This window comes from Chiloscyllium punctatum, chromosome 22, assembly GCF_047496795.1.
Source record: "Chiloscyllium punctatum isolate Juve2018m chromosome 22, sChiPun1.3, whole genome shotgun sequence".
Lineage (NCBI taxonomy): Eukaryota > Metazoa > Chordata > Chondrichthyes > Orectolobiformes > Hemiscylliidae > Chiloscyllium > Chiloscyllium punctatum.
In genome coordinates, this window is record NC_092760.1 from 63,560,871 (window position 1) to 63,583,457 (window position 22,587).

Below are 22,587 nucleotides of genomic sequence, written 5' to 3' on the forward strand. Positions count from 1 at the left end.
TGAAATGTAATAGTCTTATAAAATTAAGAAGCTGGTTTCAATGGAAGTCACCATAAAAAAGTAATCAAATTCACTGCACATGGGTGTCACTGATAATGCCAACATTTATTGTCCATCCCCGACTAGCCTAGTGAAGGTGGTGGTAAACTAATCTTCTTGAATACAAGTGACTGTCTTGCTATAGCATTTAAGAGGGCAGTCTGTTCATTTGGAAAAACACAGACCAGACTATGCAAGAACAACAGTTTTCCATTCCAAAATGATATTCTTGCAAACGAAACGAACTGCTATCCTTACCTGGTCTGGATCAATACATATCTTTCATGCCATATCAAGATAGTTGAACTTTGGATAACAAAGGATGATGGACAATAGATACAGGCTTTGCCAGTAACATTCTGAAAATGAATGAAATATAATACCCACCAAATTCTGTCATGGAAATTACTTGAAGTTCTGCAATTTCTAACTATTTTAACTGTTAACTGATTTTTAAACAGACAGTAGTGTTTTGTCTTTCCCATTTTACCTCATGGAAGGCCTGAATTAGAGATCTGACTAATGACAGAAATTAATGTGCTGTGGTCATACAATACAGTACCTAAAGTTGGAGCACCGGCAGTCCTATTGCGATCTTCAACTAGCTGTACTGTATGACCACAACGTATTAATTTCGGTCATTAGTCAGATCTCTAATTCAGGCCTTCCATGAGGTAAAGGTGGGAAAAAAAACCTACTGTCTAGTTAAAAATCAGTGCACAGTTAAAATAGTTAGAAATCACAGAACTTCATCCAGCAAAATTGAATCTTCTCTCAAAGTTGTTCATTTAAACAATTAACAGGAACATACGAATTCAGAGTCTGCCATTCTTCCTTTCACGACTGCTCTACTGTTCAATAAGATTTTGTCTGATCGGATTGTGGCTTCACCTACATCTGCCAACCTTTGACTCCCTTGTTAGTCAAGAGTCTATATACACTCCTGCCTTAAAAATGTTTAATGACCTTCCTCCATTGTTCTGTTGGGGTGAGTTCCAAAGACTCGCAATTCTGAGAGGAAAAGAAACTCCCACCATTTCCATTGTAAATGGGAGACCACTTACTTTTAAAATTGTATCTCATGGTTTGAGCTTTAATATCAGAAGTGCCAGCCAAATCTAGAGCCAACAGTATGAAACCAAAGACCAGAAACAATTAAAGAAACATTGGGTTATTCTGTCATCATACAGTAGTGATTGTTTGCACAAAATCCACCAAACCCGACCTGCATTTGGTTATTTTTGAAACGTATGTCAACACTTTCTTTTTAAAAGCCTTAAAATAGTTGTCAATAAAATTCCATCCTCTTTATTTAGCTGTGCCAAATTGGGCATAAATTGGAGTTTCCCAACGGAATAAACTGATTAATTCTCATTCCAACTAGTTTGAAGATGGACACCTGGGGCTCTGGAAACAGGTATAGGCCATTTCACCTCCTGATTGATGGGAAATTATGGATTGATAATTTTGTACTATGGAATAAAGGGACATGCATGGTTTAGAAAGGTTTTGTGATAAAATGAGGGATGATGATGAAACAATTAACCTAAAACACACAGACACACCAGAGTTTTGGTTCTATGCATTCCTCACAGCAATGAAAATCAGTCATGGTTTGCAGAGTGTATGATCTGTCCTACTGAACTTCTGAAGATGCAAATTTACCACAGGATATCACAGCACCAAAGGAGGCTATTTGGCCCACCGTTTCTGTGGTAATTTTATAAAACATATACCTCACTCATCCTCATTTACCCCACAATTGCCCAGTAAGCAATTTTTCTTTTCAAGAAATTATGTTTGCAACTTGCAAAACCTACTGCAAATTGTGTTTCTCTCCTGCCAGGATATTTCAGTACCTTCTTGGAGTCCTCCACAAATGTGAAGAACAAGCTTCTTTTATTAAATCTTAAGGTGGTAGTTCTTCAGATAGGAACAAACCACTGCAGATGCTGGAATCTGTACTGAAAACAGCAAATGCTGGAGATCACAGGGGTCAGGTAGCATCCATAGCGAGAGAGCAATGAAGAGTCATCTAGACTTGAAACATTAGCTTGCTCTCTCCATGGATGCTGCCTGACCTGCTGTGATCTCCAGCATTTGTTATTTTCAAGGTAGTTTGTCAGTTGCTTTTGAAATGTACAGCTACTGTTTCATTACAGATACATTTTTAAAGAGATTCACTTTGCATGCCAATCCCCTTCAGCACAACTGACATGCAAAACTTGTTCGGTCAACAACTTATTGGGACATTGCAAACAACTACACACACAGCAGTCATTGTTATTTAATGAATTGATCAAGTGTTTTCTGCTTCTACTGAACACACACCACTCAATGCCCATTCAGTGTCCCTCTCCACCCTCAGAGAGAATGCATAAAACGCTGAGCCCTCCAGGGCTGGAGCTCATAACTGGCCAGTTTCTGAGCTGCATTGTGAACAATTTTAGGATATCCTTTCCAAAAGGACAAATGCAGGCATGATAGGCCAACTAACTACCTCCTGTAGTGCAAACATCTACAAACACGGATGCGAGTTTTACAATGATACATACTCAGATTGACGGAGGCGTTTTCAGAGTCTACCGGGCTCATGGGTGGTGTGTTTGGGACAGTAGTCACCCTCTGCTTTGGTGGGAACTGTTCGGAGTTGTCCTGGTGATTAGACTGCGAAAGTTTTCCTGGAAGGGTCTGGTATTTGCTGTTACTCAGGTAAGGCTTGTTCTATCATGTAAAGACAACAGACATCTAATGAATATGAACCATTATGAAGATGCATACAAAGCTGACTTGGTCCATCAAGATTACCCACTATGTCTTACTATGACCAAGGATCAATAGGCAAAAAAACACTTTGGAACACACTTTACTGATCCGCCAACCAGTTCATAAAATTACAAGGACCAAGTGCTATCTTTCAGAACAATTACTTTCCATATGACTCAATCTGTGCTTCAGTTATGAACCAATGCAGATCCCTCATGATAATCGGCTACTTGGTGAAGCTCCAGAATACTGTGAGCCAACTGTCATCGAGTCATCGAGATGTAGAGCACGGAAACAGACCCTTCGGTCCAACTCGTCCATGCTGACCAGATAGCCTAAATTAATGTAGTCCCATTTGCCAGCATTTGGCCCATATCCCTTGAAACCTTTGCTATTCATATTTCCATCCAGATGGTTTTTAAATGTTGCAATTGTATTAGCCTCCACCAGTTCCTCTGGCAGCTCATTCCATACATGCACCACCCTCTGCATGAAAAAGTTGCCCCTTAGGTCCTTTTTAAATCTTTCCCCTCTTACCTATGCCCTTTAGTTCTGGACTCCGCCACCTCAGGAAAAAAAACTCATCTATTTACCTTATCCATGCCCCTCATGATTTTATAAACCTCTATGAGGTCACCCCTCAGCCTCCCACTTGCAGGAACATTAGGTGGTCAGTTGTGGTGAAGGTTGGCTTTCTAGATTTCCAGCCCTTTGGAATTTCCAGGTCATTGGAGTTAATAGATAAACCACAGGTGACAGCCAGGATCTTATTTCTCAAATGGGACTGGGGTCTCCCTTCTGGCTCTGCATAGTAACGCTACACAAAGCTCAAGAGAATACACAAATAGGCATGATTAAACATTACATTTACAGGCCAGATGCCCCTCAATTATTTAAGGAGCCCATTGTCCATTTTAGGGGCCTATCTAGAATACCTGAAAACAATTTCATAGTGGGATGAACATTGCTCATTTGGTAGAGTTTGGCTCCCAGGAGAATAGGTGTAATCAAAACGAATTGCTACCGTTTGCAGTCCTTCAAATCAGAGGCTAAGATGGTGGTGATTAACACGTTGCAGGTTTAGCCTCATACCTGGCTCAGGGATGATTCTTAACTGTGCCTCTATGTCACTAGGAGGAAGCTAAATTGCTGAGATGGAAAGGAGGGAATAGTGCAACTCTCACCCCTTGAGGTCATGGCCAGAAACTGGATCTGGAACATGTTCCACCTTCTAATAGAGGACTGTGTAAATAAAGCAACTCAAGCACACACACACACACACACAATGACCATCCTGCATTTCTCCCTACTGTCTTGGAACAACATTTACTCCTCAACCAACATGAGTAAAAAAGTAGGAAACTATTCTGGTCATTATCACATTGTTGCTTGGAGGAACCGGATGGAAAATTGGTTGCTGACAAGTTTAAAATGTTTCACTGGCTGTACAGCATCTTGGAATGGCCTTGAGTAGTACAGCATGATACAGGAATACCAGTTCTTTCTCTTTTTTTATAGGTGCCTTAATTCTTTAACAACTTGCAACTTCCACATCTAACCACAAGAAACATAAGAACAATGATTAGCATCAATTATACTGCCCCTCAAGCCTACTCTGCCATTTAATATGTTTATGATTGAAGTTCAAATTTAACTCAGGCTGTCCCCTCACCCTGAGATTATAACCCCCTAATATCCAGAACATGCTCTTGGCAGCAAAAATGCAATCAGACCAAAATGCACCATAACTATGAATGTTGTGGGACGACACTCTGCAACAAATTATCTGCTTTCTTGCACATTATAACGATGACAATATTTCAATACAGTTATTATTGGAAGTACTGGAGGACATAGCGTCATAGAGATGTACAGCACAGAAACAGACCCTTCAGTCCAACTCTACCATGCTGACCAGATATCCCAACCCAATCTAGTCCCACCTGTCAGGACCCGGCCCATATCCCTCCAAACCCTTCCTATTCATATACCCATCCACATGCCTTTTAAAAGCTGCAATTGTACCAGCCTTCACCACTTCCTCTGGCAGCTTATTCCACACACGCACAACCCTGTGTGAAAACGATGCCCCTTAGGTCTCATTTATATCTTTTCCCTCTCACCCTAAACCTATGCTCTCTAGTCCTGGACTCCCCCAGCACAGGGATTTTATAAACCTCTATAAGGTCACACCTCAGCCTCTAATACTCCAGGGAAAATAGCCCAGACTATTCAACCTCTCCCTATAGCTCAAATCCTCTAACCCTGGCAACATCCTTTTAAAATCCTTTCTGAACCCTTTCAAGTTTTACAATATCATTCAAAAGGAAGGAGACCAGAATTGCACGCAATATTCCAAAAGTGGCTTAACCAATGTCCTGTACAGCCGCAGCATGACCTCACAACTCCTGTACTCCATACTCTGACCAATAACGGAAAGCATACCAAATGCCTTCTTCACTATCCTATCGACCTGCGACTCTACATTCAAGGAGCTATGAACCTACACTTCAAGGTCTCTTTGTTCAGCAACACTTCCTAGGATCTTACCATTAAGGTGTATAAGTCCTGCTAAGATTTGCTTTCCCAAAATGGAGTACCTCACATTAATCTAAATTAAACTCCATCTGCCACTCCTCAGCCCATGGGCCCATCTGATTAAGATCCTGTTGTAATCTGAGGTAACCTTCTTTGCTGTCCACTACATCTCCAATTTTGGTGTCATCTGCAAACGTACTAACTATACCTCTTATGCTCACATCCAAATCATTTATATAAATGACAAAAAGTAGAAGACCCAGCATCGATCCTTGTGGCACTCCACTGATCTCGGGACTCCAGTCTGAAAAACAACCCTCCATCACCACCCTCTTCTTCTACCTTTGAGCCAGTTCTGTATCCAAATGGCTACTTATTCCTGTATCCCATGAGATCTAACCTTGCTAGCCAGTCTCCCATGGGAAACCTTGTCAAGCGCCTTATTGAAGTCCATATAAATCACGTCTACCACTCTGCCCTCTTCAAGCCTTTTGTTACTTCTTCAAAAAAACTCAAATCAAGTTTGTGAGACATGATTTCCCACGCACAAAGCCATGTTGACTATCCCTAATCAGTCCTTGCCTTTCCAAATACATGTACATCCTGTCTCTCAGGATTCCCAATCTTTTTTCCATGCATTCTGAAAAGATTCTCATAACCACAACATCCCTGTATGTGGACAAACTTACTGAACTAGAGATCCATGGACCTAAATCTAAACTGAGAATTTGAAATCCACCGAAAATATCTGAGCTTGAAATCTAATCAGATTGTTGTAAAAATCCAAATGATGGACTAACACATCTTAAAGAGAATAAATTCCCATCCATTCCTGGTGTGGTCTAAACATTACCTCAGTCCTATACCAAATTTGTTGATTCTTAGCAGCCCTTATTTACATTAAAAACTGCTTTTAGTGGTCCATGCCAAAGGCTCACCACCACATTACCAGGATTAGATAATAGGCCCACATCCCGAGGATAAAGTGAGGACTGGAACAAGGACTTTGTCAGAAAAAGTCAGTTTTTAGAAAAGACAGAAACAAATTAATTCTGCATTAAAATATTCCAGATGTTTAATTAGGGGAGGCGGGGCACTAACCATCAAGTTTGGAATGCTCCTTTCAAAACTCACTTTTCCATAAAAGTGTGCACACATATAGACAATGAAGTGAAAGAACAATAATACATCAGCAAAAAGAAGTGGAACAGTGGGAGTTAGAGGTTAAGTAAATGAGTTAATACCTCAGAACGTGCAGACTCTTCATTTTCCAAGACTGAGAGCTGTTGATATGCAGGAAGGGAGAAAGGCAAGAGCATGGATTGATGAAAAAAATTAATATTGACATCTTGTTAGTACACACAGATAGCTTTACTGCACAAAACTGGAATAAACGTTGATACAAATGACACATCAGTTTTGAATGCTGTTGGAAACGGAGGATCTGATGCTATGAGCAATATTTGAGTAAATGGATGGTGTACCAACACAGATTCCAAAGAATCACAGCCAAGGGAAATGCAATATCATCAAGTTCTTTTGGAGAAATGAGTTTTGGATCTCTCACCACTTTTCATGGCAGACTGTTTCCTGATTTTACTCCAGGATGCTCCAGCTCTTATTTCAAGATTATAGGAACATAGGAACAGGAGTAAGCTATTCATTTCCTCAAGCCTCTTCTGCCATTCAAATGAAATCATGGATGATCTGTGGCCAAACTCCAACACTTGCCTCTGGTCTATGTCCCTTGATACCTTTGCTTAATAGAAATAATTTGTCTTGGACTTAAAATAAACAACTGATTTAGCAGCAACCGGTGTTTGTGAAAGAGCATTCATGAACAGCCTTGCCCTAATTTTTAGACTAAGTATGCATCATCTAAACATTTTATTGTGGATACAGAGATTCCCGAGATCTGACCACAAAAATCTATACCGAGGCTCCCAGTGCAGTATTGAGGGATAAATCAAATCAGTTGAAGCATAAACTGAAGCCATGTTTGCTCTCAATGCTCTAATGACCTTGTCTGAGTTCTTTAGATACTGCTTTAAAATGTCACCTTTTTATTCCAGGTCTTGTGTTCTCATCACCATTACTTAAGATGCACCTTTTACGTTTAAGCATCCCGGAAGATGCTTTGACAGGGAAGACAGAGCTGAACTCAAGACTATTTTGCAAACCTATAACAGTCCATTAGTGTGAATAGCCAATGCTCTAACCTTCTCAGTTTGCCCACTGTTCAGCTCATCTAAGCTGGCTGAGGTCTGTCGTGGTTGTATCCTGTGGGATTTAAAAAAGAAACACAAATGTGCAGGAAGTACAAATAAATTGATCTAGGACTCTACATACTGCAAGAGTCCAAATGAAAACCCTTCACAGATCTGGATAAAGAGCAAAGTAAGCCTGATAAAAACAAATTGTTGCAAGATGCTAGAAATCTGAACGCAAAATAGAAAATGTGATAATCTCAGCTGCTCAGAATTATTTATTTTATTCATTCATGTGATGGGTGTATCACTGACTGGGCCAACATTTAACGCCTGGAACTAGTTTCCCTTGAGGTGAGGTGGTGATCTGCCTTACGGAACTGCTAAAGTCCATTTGCAGTAGGTAGTCTCACAATGGTGTCTGTCTTGTCTGACCCAGAGATGTTGAAGTAATGGTAATATATTTCCATGTCAGGATGAGGAGTGGGTTGGAGGAGAATCTGTACATGGAGGTATTTCCAGGTATCTGCTGCCCTCGTCCTTCCAGATGGAAGAGCTTTGTGGATCACAAGCATTGAAACTCCTCTCTTAATCCTTTGCATGTCTGACTCCTCCTTTAAGACATTTGCTAAAGTCTCCCTCTGATCAAGATGATTTTGATTGCCAGCAACAGCATTTGGTTGATCAATCAAAGTACCTTCAGATGCTTCAATGACTTTCCTGTTGTGTATTTAAGTGTGTGTATTGGACTGTCACTTTAATAATACAATCATGTGACAATCTCAGCCATTTTGGAGGGGAACGGTTTAGCTTAGCTTGCTGCATTTTAGAGTAAACACCTTAATAAATCCCCTACCTCATTAAAAATTGTGGCCCTCAATACAGATCTCAGGAGGCACTTTGAAAAAGAGGAAAAGATAGGTACAGTCTGTGTGAATAACAAAAATAATTTAAGAGAAGCTCCACCTGAAGGAGCAGGCATGAATACCCTACATGGAGGGAAATGTTGAGCCAGGAGTATAGAAACACCCTCACAAATAGTTTGTTTTAATTGGAACGTGGTAGCACTAAAACTTTGAGGGTATACCATGTTACATTGACTCTTTCCATATAAAAATGGAAGGAAACATTGGCACTGTGGAACCATATTATGAAAATACAGACAGCTGGAAGTCCTATATGTAGAGATTTAATTGTTTTGATTAAGCTAACAAAATTGAAGCAGTCATTCCTGTGTATTATGGGAGAGATCTTATCCTCTGTCTGGTGCAGAGAAATCGAGTTCAAAAATTTATTAAGAAATAGTAGGAACCCTACAGCATAATTTTTCACCAAAACTAAATCGGTAATTGCTGAAAGATTTAGATTCCACAAACTCAACCAGTATGATGTGAATCTATCTCCCAGTTCAGAGCAATTTTAAAAGATGGTAGCAGCATACTGAGAGTTTGGAAATCTTAACTGAAGCAACCAGAGACTGACAGTTTTAAAATATGAAAACATCCCAAAGAGATTACAGATGAAGAGGAACCTGGACTCGAAGAAACTTGGACTGAAAAGAGCAATCTCAGTGGAATTAATGACGAAGGAAGCTCAACACAGCTAGGCTTGAGCATGAGCACTCACAAAATAGGAGCTGAGACACAAACAGCAAAGCTGACTGAAAACTACCACTGGTGTGGAAAACAAAAAGACGTTACTCAGCAGCAAATTGCTGTTATAAAGATGTTGTATGCAGAAACTGGCCAAAAAGAACACATTGAATGTTCCTGGTGTTTGAGGAAGAAACACAAATGACAGTGAAAGTGCAGAAACCAAAAAGCAGGAAGAAAACCTATATGGTACAAAAAGAAAAGCAGAGACTTCTAGTATAAAGAGGAATTGTTATTAAACAGGCTAGTCATTGCTGGTGACACCTACGGATACTAGGTCACCCCTCCATTAAATGGCAAATCAGCAAGAACGGAGGTGGACACTGAAGAAACAGTTTCATTGAGACCTGAAAGTGTGTATCAGAAGCAGCTGATTCACATAACGCAGTAACCCTCAAAAATTGTAATAAAAGAGCATATACAAAGTGGCATCTTTAAAATGGGGCGGCACGGTGGCACAGTGGTTAGCACTGCTGCCTCACAGCACCAGAGACCCGGGTTCAATTCCCACCTCAGGCTGTGTGGGGTTTGCACGTTCTCCCCGTGTCTGCGTGGGTTTCCTCCGGGTGCTCCGGTTTCCTCCCACAGTCCAAAGATGTGCAGGTCAGGTGAATTGGCCATGCTAAATTGCCCGTAATGTTAGGTAGGGGTAGATGTAGGGGTATGGGTGGGTTGCGCTTCGACGGGGCGGTGTGGACTGGTTGGGCCGAAGGGCCTGTTTCCACACTGTAAGTAATCTAATCTAATCTAATCTAAAAGGTAGTGAATGTTGCAAAGCTAGATCAGTGCCTTATGGAATTAGATCAGGGGTCAAGGCAGGAATCAAACCAGATTGGAAGTATGAATTGAGCCAGGGTGGAGCTTTAACAAGCCTTACACCTATTCTGCTCGATTTGATCAAAAATGACTACGAAACCTGTGACATTGCTAGCACACAATCATAAGCTCACCTGACAGCTGCCTATGACCTTCAAGCAAAAGCTTAAGGACAAAAAAGTTCAAGAGGATGATACTGTCATGCTGCATTGTGACATCAGCAGATTGGATACAGCAGTACATGGATAAATGATCCACTCTAATTCAGCCAAGTGCCAAATATGAAAGTGAGTAAAAGGATCCATCGTTAAGCTGCTTATTCGCAAAGCTAAACCACAGGACAGTGGAAAATAAGTTGTAACATCAGAGTTCAACAAATCAGCACTTCATTGACGTTTAATGCCCAAGTGGTACGTTTCAAACAAATGCTTCAGAACAAGGAAGCTGAAGAAGGTAGCACCACCACTCTATGGTGTGACCTTACTAAACCTGATGTTTTCATACAAAAGGAAGTGTGGTGTTTCATCCCAGTGATATGCAAGTAGTAACGCTGGTGGGTTCTATTGATGAACTGTAAATCTGTCCTATATCTTCCTGTTTCAGATTGCAATGTACCTGTGATTCAGTATACCAACAGGGCACAGCTTCCTTTAAAGTGAAAGAAAGGCAAGTAGTCTTTATGAAATCCTGGGATGACACTACTGGTGAACAGAAAGAAATGATCATCCTGTAATGTGAAGTACTGAAGCCCAAAGTCATTTCTATTGGAAACAAAGGATGATGTGGATTTTCTTTCAAGTAACAAATTGAACTATTGCATGCGGGGAAAAAAAAAGTATTTTCTGGAACACAACCTGAATAAACTGAGCAAGTGCTACGGTCACCAATCCAAAATCTGAACATTGGAATCACAGAAGTCTCTAGAGCACAGATATTAAAAGGAGGTGAAAATGGATCTTTGAATGCATAATTTCTCATGAAAGGATCGATGAATATTACTGGACTGTAAATTGTCTGTTAGTGGAAGGGAAAGAATGATTAATACTGAAAATACTTCCTTAACATTAAGGAGACTTAAGATGTTGAAGTAATTTTCCACATTCAAAATCTCTGCATGAAAGCCTCATCAATAAGTGGGGGGGAAAAAAAACCTAGCAGAAATCACAAAATTACTTAAGAACTTGGTGGTAATAGTTGGTGAAGAGATTGTACAGAGCTGTGAAACCCCTCAGTCTGATTTTTTTTGTCATTTTTTTTTTGTCACCAAAGAATTAGGAAAGGTTCTGACTAATGAAATAGCTCAGCAAGGAACTGTGAACAAATTGATAATTTGAGTCATTACAAAGGAAGAAGGTGAAAAAAAAGACTTCTAAAACCAGAGCCACTGATTCTAAGCGAGGTGGTAAACCAGTTTATCAAAACATACTACATAAAAACAGAAAAGAACTATCATTTTTGAATGAGAGATGGAACAGCCACCACTAACTATTTTCTGAAGGGAAAGAAACAGCCAGAGAAACCAATGAGAAAAATACGACTGAGTTGTAACAACAGCCACACAAGAATTGACATTCTCCGGAAAGTCATACTGATTGGCGTTTGCGTGTACTATTGCACACGTGTTCATTGTAGTTGTGCGCTTGTGCATGTGTATATTGGAATGTCATTTCAAGAATCTGATCATGTGGTGTAATGTCGTAACTGGCTATTTGGGAGAAAAACTGTTTTGTTCAGCTTGCTTAATTGTAGACTGATGTTCAAATGCAGCAAAATTAGGACAGCATCTAGGCTTAGGCTGACAGGTGGCAAGTAAACTTCACACCACTGAAATAGATAATGATCATCTTCAACAAAGAAAATCTAATCACTGTCTTTCGACATTCGATGGCATTACCCAATATCGTAGGGTTTGCAACTGACCAGAAACTGAAGTGGTGTCCACATATAAATAGTGGCTACAAATGCAGGTCAGAGGCTCGGAATACTGTAGCAAGTAATTCACCTCCTGACTCCCAAAGCCTGTCCACTATTTGCAAGTCACAGCTTAGCAGTGTGATGGAATACTCTCCCTTTGCCTGGTGAATGCAGATCCAACACTAAAAACATTTGACAAAGCTATCTGCTTGACTCGCACTTCATAAAGTCAGACACTCCACCACTGATGCTCAGTAATACCATTGTCAACCATCCACAAGATGCACTACAGAAATGTCAAGATCTTTAGACAGCACCTTTCAAATCCATCACCACTTCCATCTAGAAGCACAAGAGGCAGCAGGTACATGTGGACACCACCACCTGCAAGTTTTGCCTCCAAGCCATTCACCTGCCTTGGAAATATATTGCTGTTCCTTTGCTGTCACTGGATCAAAATCCTGGAATTCCTCACCACCACCTTCTCAAGGAACAGACAATAAATGCTAGCCCAGCCAGCAATGTTCATGTCCCACAAATGAATTAAAAAAAAATACAAAGTTAATCCCACTATTACAAGAATTTCCTCTTTCCCAGTTTATGGGAAAGCGCATCAGCCATGATTGAATGGCGGAGTGGACTCGATGGGCTGAATGGCCTTACTTCCACTCCTATGTCTTATGGTCTTATCTTATGGTCTTATCAGTCTTCCTGCAAATACCCATCCACTCTTCCCTTTTCATGATCTCTCCTCAACATCAAATTCACAGCTGAATTTTCATACCTCATTTCAAACTCGACTGGTGTCAAGGGAGGTCCCACTGGAGATGAGGAGATATTGCGGGAGACCTGTATTGAAACAGGAGAGAAATTTCGAATGGTTGGCTTTATTGAACACATGGGAGAAAGGAAGGACTGTAGATGCTGGAGATCAGAGTCGAAAGGTGTGAGCTGGAAAAGCGCAGCAGGTCAGGCAGCATCCGAGGAGCAAGAGAATAAATGCCTCAGCCTAAGATCATCAGATGCTGCCTGACCTGCTGTGCTTTCCCAGCACCAGACTTTTTGACTTTATTGAACAATAAAAAGAATAGTTTTAAAATTTATACACTTAAGTTGAAATGTAGGTATTCTTTAAAAGGCAATGTTATAATTGTTACCTCTGGTCTCATGACTTCTGAGTGAGCCACCTTGGTGGGAGTAGCATTCATTGAACAGCCACTTAACTCTTCTTCACTGCTCCCTGTTAGTATTCTTTCAGAAGACCCTGAAATAAAATGTTATTCGACAATTTTGCTGAATATTTCTTCAGTTAACAAAATGGTCAATTTCACTGTCTCTGTAATTATTTTTAAATGAGACTACCTCACTTTGCTCATTGCAGGATTGCACCTTGTTCTTTCTGAAGTCTCGTGAAATGACCATCATGTAAGACTGGCATTTATTACCCATCCATAACTGCCCATTCAGATAGTGTGGACAAACTGTCTTCTTGAACTTCTGCCACTGATGAGGTTATGGTACTCTCACAATTCCACTCCACATAAGGATTTCGCTGGAGCTTCCTAGACCACTTTGATGGGCCGTTAAAAATCAACCACATTGGTGTGAACTGGTTCAAAACAACAGGATTCCATCACTAAAGGACATGGGTGAACCAGTTGGATTTCTATGATAACCCAACAACTTCATGCTCAGTTTCTTCTTGGGGACTTCCCCATCAATACTGACACATTCCGGAGGCCCATCTATTAATTATCTTGGATGCAAATAGTGACACACTCATTTAGGACCCTTTGTCTTTACCTGGCGAGTTCATAATAGGACCCATTGATAAATTTATAATATTCCAGTGGAAAACCTCAAAAGTATTGACCATACTCCCTATTATAACATTTGGAGTACAGGAATATTTAAGTAATAGTAGTAGACTCGCCAACTTTATGGGAATTTAAATGGTCATTGGATAAACATGTGGATGATAACGGAATAGTGTAGGTTAGATGGGCTTCACTGATCTGTGAAACCATCAAGGGTTGAAGGACCTGTACTCCGTTGTAATGTTCTATACCTGTTTGTCAGTGCAGAACAAGAGTGCTGCTAAGAAAAGACACAGTCAAAAGTTTAACATACACTCATCAGGGAAAATAAAATATAAGGGGGAAATAATATTTTATATTGCATGTGAAGAAATGAGTGGTTGGCAAGTAGACTCTGATTGATAGAAGCAGTGCCAATGGAGAATGGACCAATTAGATGATGATTGACAGTTAATTGCCAAGTTTTGTTTCAATGTAAACCAAGCAGATTGACTGTGATTGGTCGAGGAATTGTAGGAGGAATGAGCCATTCAGCACCCCCTTCAAGCTTACTGATATTGGGTACCTCGATGGGGAAACTGGCTGGCCATGAATCTAAGAGACCCAAATGTTGAAGCAGACCTGGGAATGGTTTGGTGGGCAGCTTAGGGAGGCCTGGGAGGCTCACTTAGTTCTTCAGCAACCATTAAATTCCGATGGTCTCAGGGGTGAATTGCTCTCATGAAGGTAATTAATTGACATGCTGCTGCTGGTTGATGTGATTCCTGGTCAGAACCTTCTTGCCACCAACGTACCTTTGTACAGCCTTTCTGATGCTTGGAATCTAATGCTGGTATATCTGCTCCATTTATCTGCCATCACCCCTGTTCTAACACAGTCCAACAAGTTCTACCTATTACCTCACTGGTCTTTCCCACCTTGGATAACAGCTTCAGAAGCTATCCATACAACTACTGGCCCAAGTAGTTGGAATAAAGGACAGAAATAAATATGATTCATCTGGACCATAATGAGATAGAAACTTGATCACTTTTCTTACCTTGAGCCATCATCATCTGCTTCATCATTTTACACTGGGTTAATAGACGACTCAACTCTTCTATTCGATGGTCCTGTCGTTGGATAAAACCACCTTTGAAAATTGGAGAACTCCACAACAAAAGGAAGGCATACATTTTTAAAATGCTTTCCTCAATACCATGAGAGCTCAAATCATTTAAACAGCCAAGGGAATACTTTTGAATTGTAGTCACTGATATAATGTGGGACACAGCGGCCAATTTTCTTTGAGCTTGCACTCACAAATAGTAATTAAAGACCACAAGTCTGTTTTTAAAATACTGCTAGGTTAAAAGTAAATGTTAATCAGAACTCCTTTTGCTCTTCTTTGAAGTAGTATAGATTTGTTTTTGTTGAGGGGGCAAACAGGTCTTTGATTCAACATCTTATACAACGGCACCCCCAGCCACCCCATTAGTCTTTCAGTTCTGCATTTGGGAATGTCGGTCTGGCTTATGTGCTTAGGTTTCAGGAGTGGAGCTTGAAGCCACAACTTTTTGACTCAGAGACAAGAATCCTAACCACCGAACCATAATTGCATGAGAAGGCAGAGTCTTAAAAATGCATCTTGGCCTGAAATCATGAATTACCTTTTTGCACATTGTGGTGTGGGCAGGAGAGAGAAAGTGAAAAAACGATGAGGAATAGGGAGAATGTCTATGGACATTATTCTTTACCTTTTCTTCATTTGAGGCCAGCAAAGAATCCAATCCGATCTTTAGTCTTTGCACTTCTTGGTCTACAACAAATTCAATGAAATGATCAGTTTGTTGGCTTGCACACCTTCCAATCATACGTTCGGACTCCTTGAAACCCACAGAAAAAAATCACTTTCGCCACAGAAAACTTAAACTAATTATTTGAATTTGCAAGAATACTTAAATCGTGGAATGGAAACACGATCTCTAACTTCAGTTAATGAAACACTCAACAAAGCTGCATTTAATTGGCGTGAAGATACCTAGCCTTACACACGAGTTAGAGCCAGTCATTGCATAGTGTGGGGTGGGCAAAGTCCTCATTGGAGCATTCAAGCCTCAGTTTTTGAGCGCTGTGCAGGCTTGATAATGGATTAAACTAATGAGAGTGTAGAAACCAAAAAAAATGAAAAAAAGCACAAAAATGCAAGATGCCAGCTTATCTCAATAAACGATGTCCAATAAACTATATACAGCCAATGGATTCACTTCAAATGAGCAAATCAAACTGATTCTACTGGATGCAAATAGCAGCCTTTAAATATATAGTTCTTTACTGATTTAACTCAATTGGCATGATGGAACGTCATCTTTCTGGATAACTCAGCAATGATTATGTTCCAGTAGACTTTCACCAGTTGAAGTCAGCACTATGGGCGTGCAACAAATTTTTCCCAGTTCCCCACTTAGGTTTGACAAGGGATAGGCTATCTTGCAACTTGGCTTGGGCAGTGAGGATAAAGTCCTCAGTTACAATTTGATTTTGAATTGTTTCCCCCATGCCCTCATGGAATATGGCTAGCCCTCAACATTCGCAGAACCCATTCCTCATCAAGGAAATTGTTGTGCCACAGTTAAGTTTTGTGAATTCAGTTATGGCAAGGATATTTAAGTTGCTGAGCATGTGCAGCTTAAATTCACCAAAATGATGCCAGAGTTGGGAAACTATAGCTGTGAGGAGAGACTTGAGACACCAAGGGCCTTTCTAAAGAATGAGAGGAGGCCAAGAAGATTAAACCATTAAAAACAAGTTAGCCCATGGAAAGAGGCCATTCTGTCAATCATATCTGCATCAACCAAAATATATTTAGCCACCTTTTCTGGTATGTAGCCTTGCAGGTTACAGTACTTCAGATGCAGGTCCAAGTATATTTAAACAGGTTGAGGGTCCCTTCCTCAACCAGTAAACTTGGTAGCAAAGTCCAGATATCCACCACCTTCTGGATGAGGAAGGTTTTCTTTATGTTGACTCTAATCCTTCTATCTATCACCGTGAATCTGTGCCTGCTCCCCCAGGGGAAATTTGACTCCCTTATCTGAACCCCTCATGATTTTGTGCACCTTAATTAAGTCACCTTTGAACCTCCTTACTTTCAAGAAAAAACAACCCTCGCCTATCCAGTCTTTCCACATTGCTGCAATTTTCAAACCATGCAGCATTATTCTAAATCTCCTCTGAACTCTGTCCAGAGCAATTATGTTCTTCCTGTATTGGGGCAACCAAAAAACTGTGCACAAAATTCCAACTATGGCCTAACCAGCATTGCACATAGCTCCAGCAGTAATCTATGGAAAGCATTCTATTTGCTTTATTTGGGAAGCGAGTTTTGAGAAGATTTGGAAAGCAAATAATGCAAACTGCACTGATAGGGCTAGGTCTAATGACTTAGCAGTCAGCAACATGAAGCCATGAGCTTAAAGTGATCGGTCAGTGTGGAACATTTTGGGTGAGTAAAAAAGAAGTTTTACCTAAATGGCTGGGGGAGTACGGAATCCTTCATAAAAGAATGTTATTGAGACAGAAACTATTGCTGCACTCGAGAAATTTGAAAAAGACTGGAGACAGATTGATGGGTAATGGAAAGAGAATGGAGATCAGGATTAGGAATGGATTTATTTTTTCCTTTATTTATTCACGACATGAGGGTGTTGTTGCTAGGCAACATTTATTACCCATCCCTAATGGTGGTTAAAAAGTCAACCACAATGCTGTGCATGTGGAGTCACATGCAGGCCAGACCAAGTGTGGACAGCAGATTTCCTTCCTGAAAAAGGCCATTACTGAACTAAATGGGTTTTGCCTGACAGTCAACAATGGTTTCATAGTCACCATTAAACTCTTCATTCCAGACTTTTTAAAATTCTAATTAAAATACCGTCTGCCATGGTAGGACTGAAACCTAGGTCCCCAGAACATTACCTGGGTTGCTAGATTAACAGTCCCGTGCTAATACCACTGGATCACCACCTCCCCTTAAGAGTCAAAAGAGTCAGCATGGACACAGTCAAATGTTTGGTGGGGGTGGTGGTGGAAAGTGGGGTTTTGGATGGGTTTGGACGTAAAGCCTAGGAGGTTAGAATGGGAGTGACAGCAGTATCTATGGAAATTGGCCAGTAAATATACAGGCAGATTACTGGAAACAACGTGACTTGAGATTTGGGCTGTTCATTTGAAAAAAAAAATCTTTGAATTCGGTTGTACTTCAGACTATTGCAACTTGGTGAGTTGTGAAAAATAACTCACGACTCTTTACATCCTTTGTACGTGTACAGCTCATCTTGGAAATTTCTTCTCCCAAACTGGAGTTAGATAGCAGAAAAAGTGAAGAATTAAACTCAGCACTGTTTTAGGTATTCAAGATTAGCAGGACTTCTGTTCCTATCGGGATTGTGATTTAATTTATCCTTTTATAGATTGCACTATTAAATTTCCTTAATCAATGGATTACTTGCAGCCACCAAGTATGTACAATGTTAAAAGCAGGCACCGTTTCTGGCAAAGCAATGTGTAAATGCAAAGGAGTTAAATTAATTGATAGCATCTTGGGTTTTTCTTTAAAAGAACAAAGGAAATAATTTGGAAATTTAAATATATGGTGGATTTGCATTGCTCTTATTTTGATCTTATTTTCCTATTCATCCTAACATGGGATTTTTTCCTTATCTTCCAGTTTTTCACACTCCTTCCCTTAACAGTTTTATATTGAGAATAATGTCTAATGCCTGTGTGAAACTTCAGAACGAACATTTCAGGCAAATAATTTACAAGGTGACAGTAGATAAATTTGGCTTTTTGACTCTGGGACTTGAACTCAGCCTGATGTTTTCCAAAGGGAAATAGTCTCTGCCTTTCACTCTGCTGATAAGTACTCCTCCACCTATTTCATTCTCCTTAACTCTATATCCCAATATGCCCTGAAAAGGTGGTGAAGACATGGCAGGTTTGATACAACTGTTTCTTGCTGGACTATTTCTGAAGAAGGCAGCGGTTAAGAGTCAACCTAGTTGTTGTGGGACTGGAGTCCCATATAATCCCAGACTGGGTAAGGATGGCTGCTATCTTCCCTAAAGGGGCATTGATGGATCATTTAGGGTCTCACGATAATCCAAAAGCTTCCTGATCATTTTTGGAGCGGCCATTTTTAAACCCCTCTCTGACATTATCCCTACACTACTACAGAATAAACCATGTTCTGCCTTTTGCATGGGTTTAAGGGATGTGCCCTTGATATTTTGCTTGAAGAATGTCTACATGTAAAGAGCAAAACAGTTTCACATTGATAACATTGACAATAAATTTCACATACATTCCCCACTTTAAGTACAAACACTTCCCCATCCCACAACAACCTTCCCCAACCTCTTCATCCCACATCACCACCCAGTTCCACTTTAACTTCTGCTGTCCATCCTCAACTGCCTGGTCCATTAACATCGCTCCATTCCCAACTCCGCACCTCTTTAACACTACCTCTAAGCTCCCTACCCAACACCCTAACCCCAATCTTCCCTTCCCATAATAAACTCTTTTCAGCTCACCTTTACATCCAAAACCCCAAACCATAAATTCCCTCCCCACAACACCCCACCCCTTCCCCATCCCCACAGCACAATACCTTCACATCCCCCAGTCCCCACTCATTCACCTACCCATCCATCCAAACACATCACCCAATCGCTCCAATCGACCCCACCCCACACACAAAGAGGTGAAAGCTTACGTTTTTCCTTGAGCCTTCTCCTATACATGTCCTCTATGATGCCACAGGTGAATAGTGTAAGGAGGAGAAGATCAGAGTGAGCAAAAAGCAAAGATTAGAAGTTGAAACCACAAACAGGGAAAATTAACCGGGTGATTCCGCGACCATATACTCTCACTAGAGAAACAGCTGGCCCGCATGGGGACGATCTACAGCCTGCCCAACAGGTACTTCCCAGCCCACCCACTCCTTAATGGGAGCCTCTGGTCCCAGAATCACCCTAAAATACCTTAAAAGGAATTGCTTCATTTGTTTTATCATTATGCCACACAATAACAGAATTCACAAAGTCAGAACTAATACGGTCAATAACAAAAGTTCCAAAACAATGTAAAGTTTGCACTGACAGTTTTAAGTGCGCATCCTACCTGCAGGTCCTAATCCATCCTTACCTGTCAGTAGCTGATAAAATAAATTGTGTCAGATAAAAACATCATGGGATATGGAGTTGAGATGCAGACTAGCCATGAGCTAACTTGGCACAGGCACAATGGGAGGGGAACAGCATATTGGGCTGTCAAAGTAAATTAACAACAATTCAAAGAAATTTTGTGCTGATGCAAGGGGATGTATTTGAAAGCCTAACTTAGTTTAAATTTCCCAAAGTTACCCCATTTTAAAACTGCATCCTGCATTTACATGGCACCTTTAATATAGTGAAATGTCACAAACAGTATCAGTGCGTAGATGGAGAAGTTTTAAAACCTTGACCAACAACATGTTATGCGGATCACCATGTTAGAAATTATTAAAAGCTAGTGGAGTGGTACAAACTACAACTAAAAATGGAGTGGATTTAGTTGACATCTCAAAGGAACTGAAGTAATATACTAAAGGAGGTGCCACAGTTATGCCAGTTTCAAAAATAAACCGCTAGTCAGTGTGCTCATTTCTGGGTGCTGCACATCATGAAGGATGTATATAATCTTCAGATGCACTGCAGGCTCAACAGAATGATGCTGGGGTTAAAGATTTAAACTGACAAAGACAGGTTACATAGACCCAGCTCATATATCCTCCAGAGAAGACTAGAGGAGAATTAAGATGATTGCACGGATTTGAAGGTTTCTGTGAGAAATCATTTCTTTGTGCTGGGGAGTTCAAAACAAAGAGGTCTTAAATTTACAACTAGGCCCTCCAGCGATAATGTCAGACAAGCCTTCAAACAAAACAAAAGTGATAGAAGTCTGGAACACATTCCCTTCCAAATGCTGTTGGAGATAGGGACTCAATTAAACATTTTAACACCCGAGACTGATAGGTTCAAGAGTTAAAGTAAAGATCAGTCCTGATCTAATGAAATGGTGAAGTATAATCAAGGAGTTGAACAGTCTCCAGTTCCTACATCCTTGGTAATTTAAATCATTCTAAATTGTCACAATGTTACTTTCGGAAAGCAAAATAACCAGGCTGGCCGAACTCCAAAGAGCTGCAGGAAACCCTGAAAACATAACTAAAAACATGGCTATAATTCTTAAAACTCAATGACACAATTCCTTTAAGGTTTTGCTGGACTGTAGCAGATCAAGAATAAGCAAACAGTTTGGATGTACCCAAAGCAGCAAGTTATTCTGATGTTAAAATGAGAATAACTTTTGCATTGACTTGGGGCTTCATTGCAATTCTTCAACATTCCAAAGTTTTTCATAACTAATGAGTACCTTCAAAAGTGCACGATTGTTGTGATGGAGGTGAACTAATGCACAACAGGATCCCACAATAAGTAACCGATGAAAGGCCAGCTTTTTATAGAGTAGGTTGGGCAGATGTTGGTCAAGAGAATTAAGGAGAGGCTGAATCGGCTGGGGCTGTTTCCCCTGGAGCATTGGAGCCTGCGGGGTAACCTTCTAGAGGTTTATAGAATGAGGAGAAACTACTTCACACAGAGAGTGGTGGCTGTGTGGAATGCTCTGCCCCAGAGGGCAGTGGAGGCCCAGTCTCTGGATTCTTTTAAGAAAGAATTGGATAGAGCTCTTAAAGATAGTGGAGTCAAGGGGTATGGAGATAAGGCTGGAACAGGATACTAATTAGGAATGATCAGCCATGATCATATTGAATGGCGGTGCAGGCTCGAAGGGCAGAATGGCCTACTCCTGCATCTATTGTCTATTGTCTATTGTCTATATAAAATCATGAGGGGCATGGATAGGGTAAAGAGACACAATCTTTTTGCTGGGGTGGGGGAGTCCAGAACGAGAGGGCATAGGTTTAAAGTGAGAGGGGAAAGACATAAAAGGGCCCTAAGGGGCAACCTTTTCATGCAGAGGGTGGTGTGTGTGTGTGTGGAATGAACTGTCAGAGGAAGTGGAGGAGGCTGGTACAATTGCAACATTTAAAAAGCATGTGCTGGCAAATGGGAGTAGATTAATTTAGGATATCTAGTTGGCATGGACGATTTGGACTGAAGGGCCTGTTTCCGTACTGTACAGCTCTATGACTCTGACTATGTTTGTAGAAGAACAACCATTCCTACATCTTGTTTTGCCATCAATTTGATCCAGTTAACTTTACCTTAATTTCAATATTGGATTTAAAGATTGTTTACTTGAAATTTTATCTCAAATTGCAGATAATAGCACTCAGGTGACAATGGATTTCAACGTGAAACAGTTCTCATTTCACCTATTCAGCATTAGCATCAAACTCTCATGGGTCAGATGCAACACAGTCACCCTAAGAAAATGTTCCCTCAATTGAATATCAACAACCAACGTTGAAATGCATCCTTTTTATACAGTCTGTCCGATTGTGTTTGAACTTGAAGGAGCACAAATTGGCTACACATCACCTCCAAATGTTCAACAATATTATGATAGATCTTTACCTCAAATCATTTTCCGATATTATTTCCACATTCTTTAGTTCCTTTAGCATTCAAAAAACTATTTATCTCAGTCCTGAATATACTCAGCACCAAGCAGCCGTAATGTACTGGGGTAGAGAATTCCAAACATCCATAACACAGTGAAGAAATTTCTCCCTATGTCAGTCTTAAAATGGCTGACCCCACATCCTGAGACTATTTCAGTTTCCTTAACTAG

The 22,587-nt window shown here is 40.5% G+C and overlaps 1 protein-coding gene across 14 annotated transcripts in view; it reads right to left on the bottom strand.

Annotated features, from left to right (window-relative positions):
• ppfibp2b (PPFIA binding protein 2b) overlaps window positions 1–22,587 on the bottom strand; it is a 268,409-nt gene that overhangs the window by 31,179 nt on the left and 214,643 nt on the right. For 12 of the 14 annotated variants that reach the window (XM_072592539.1, XM_072592533.1, XM_072592529.1 and 9 more), the window contains 8 exons: window positions 19,508–19,540; window positions 15,486–15,547; window positions 14,789–14,861; window positions 13,090–13,196; window positions 12,717–12,781; window positions 7,563–7,623; window positions 6,588–6,626; window positions 2,595–2,763 (listed from right to left, as the gene is read on the bottom strand). In XM_072592539.1, the coding sequence (XP_072448640.1) occupies window positions 2,595–2,763; window positions 6,588–6,626; window positions 7,563–7,623; window positions 12,717–12,781; window positions 13,090–13,196; window positions 14,789–14,861; window positions 15,486–15,547; window positions 19,508–19,540 (609 nt within the window). The remainder of the gene's footprint in view (window positions 1–2,594; window positions 2,764–6,587; window positions 6,627–7,562; window positions 7,624–12,716; window positions 12,782–13,089; window positions 13,197–14,788; window positions 14,862–15,485; window positions 15,548–19,507; window positions 19,541–22,587) is intronic. The other 2 variants (XM_072592535.1, XM_072592536.1) reach the window with 2 other exon arrangements.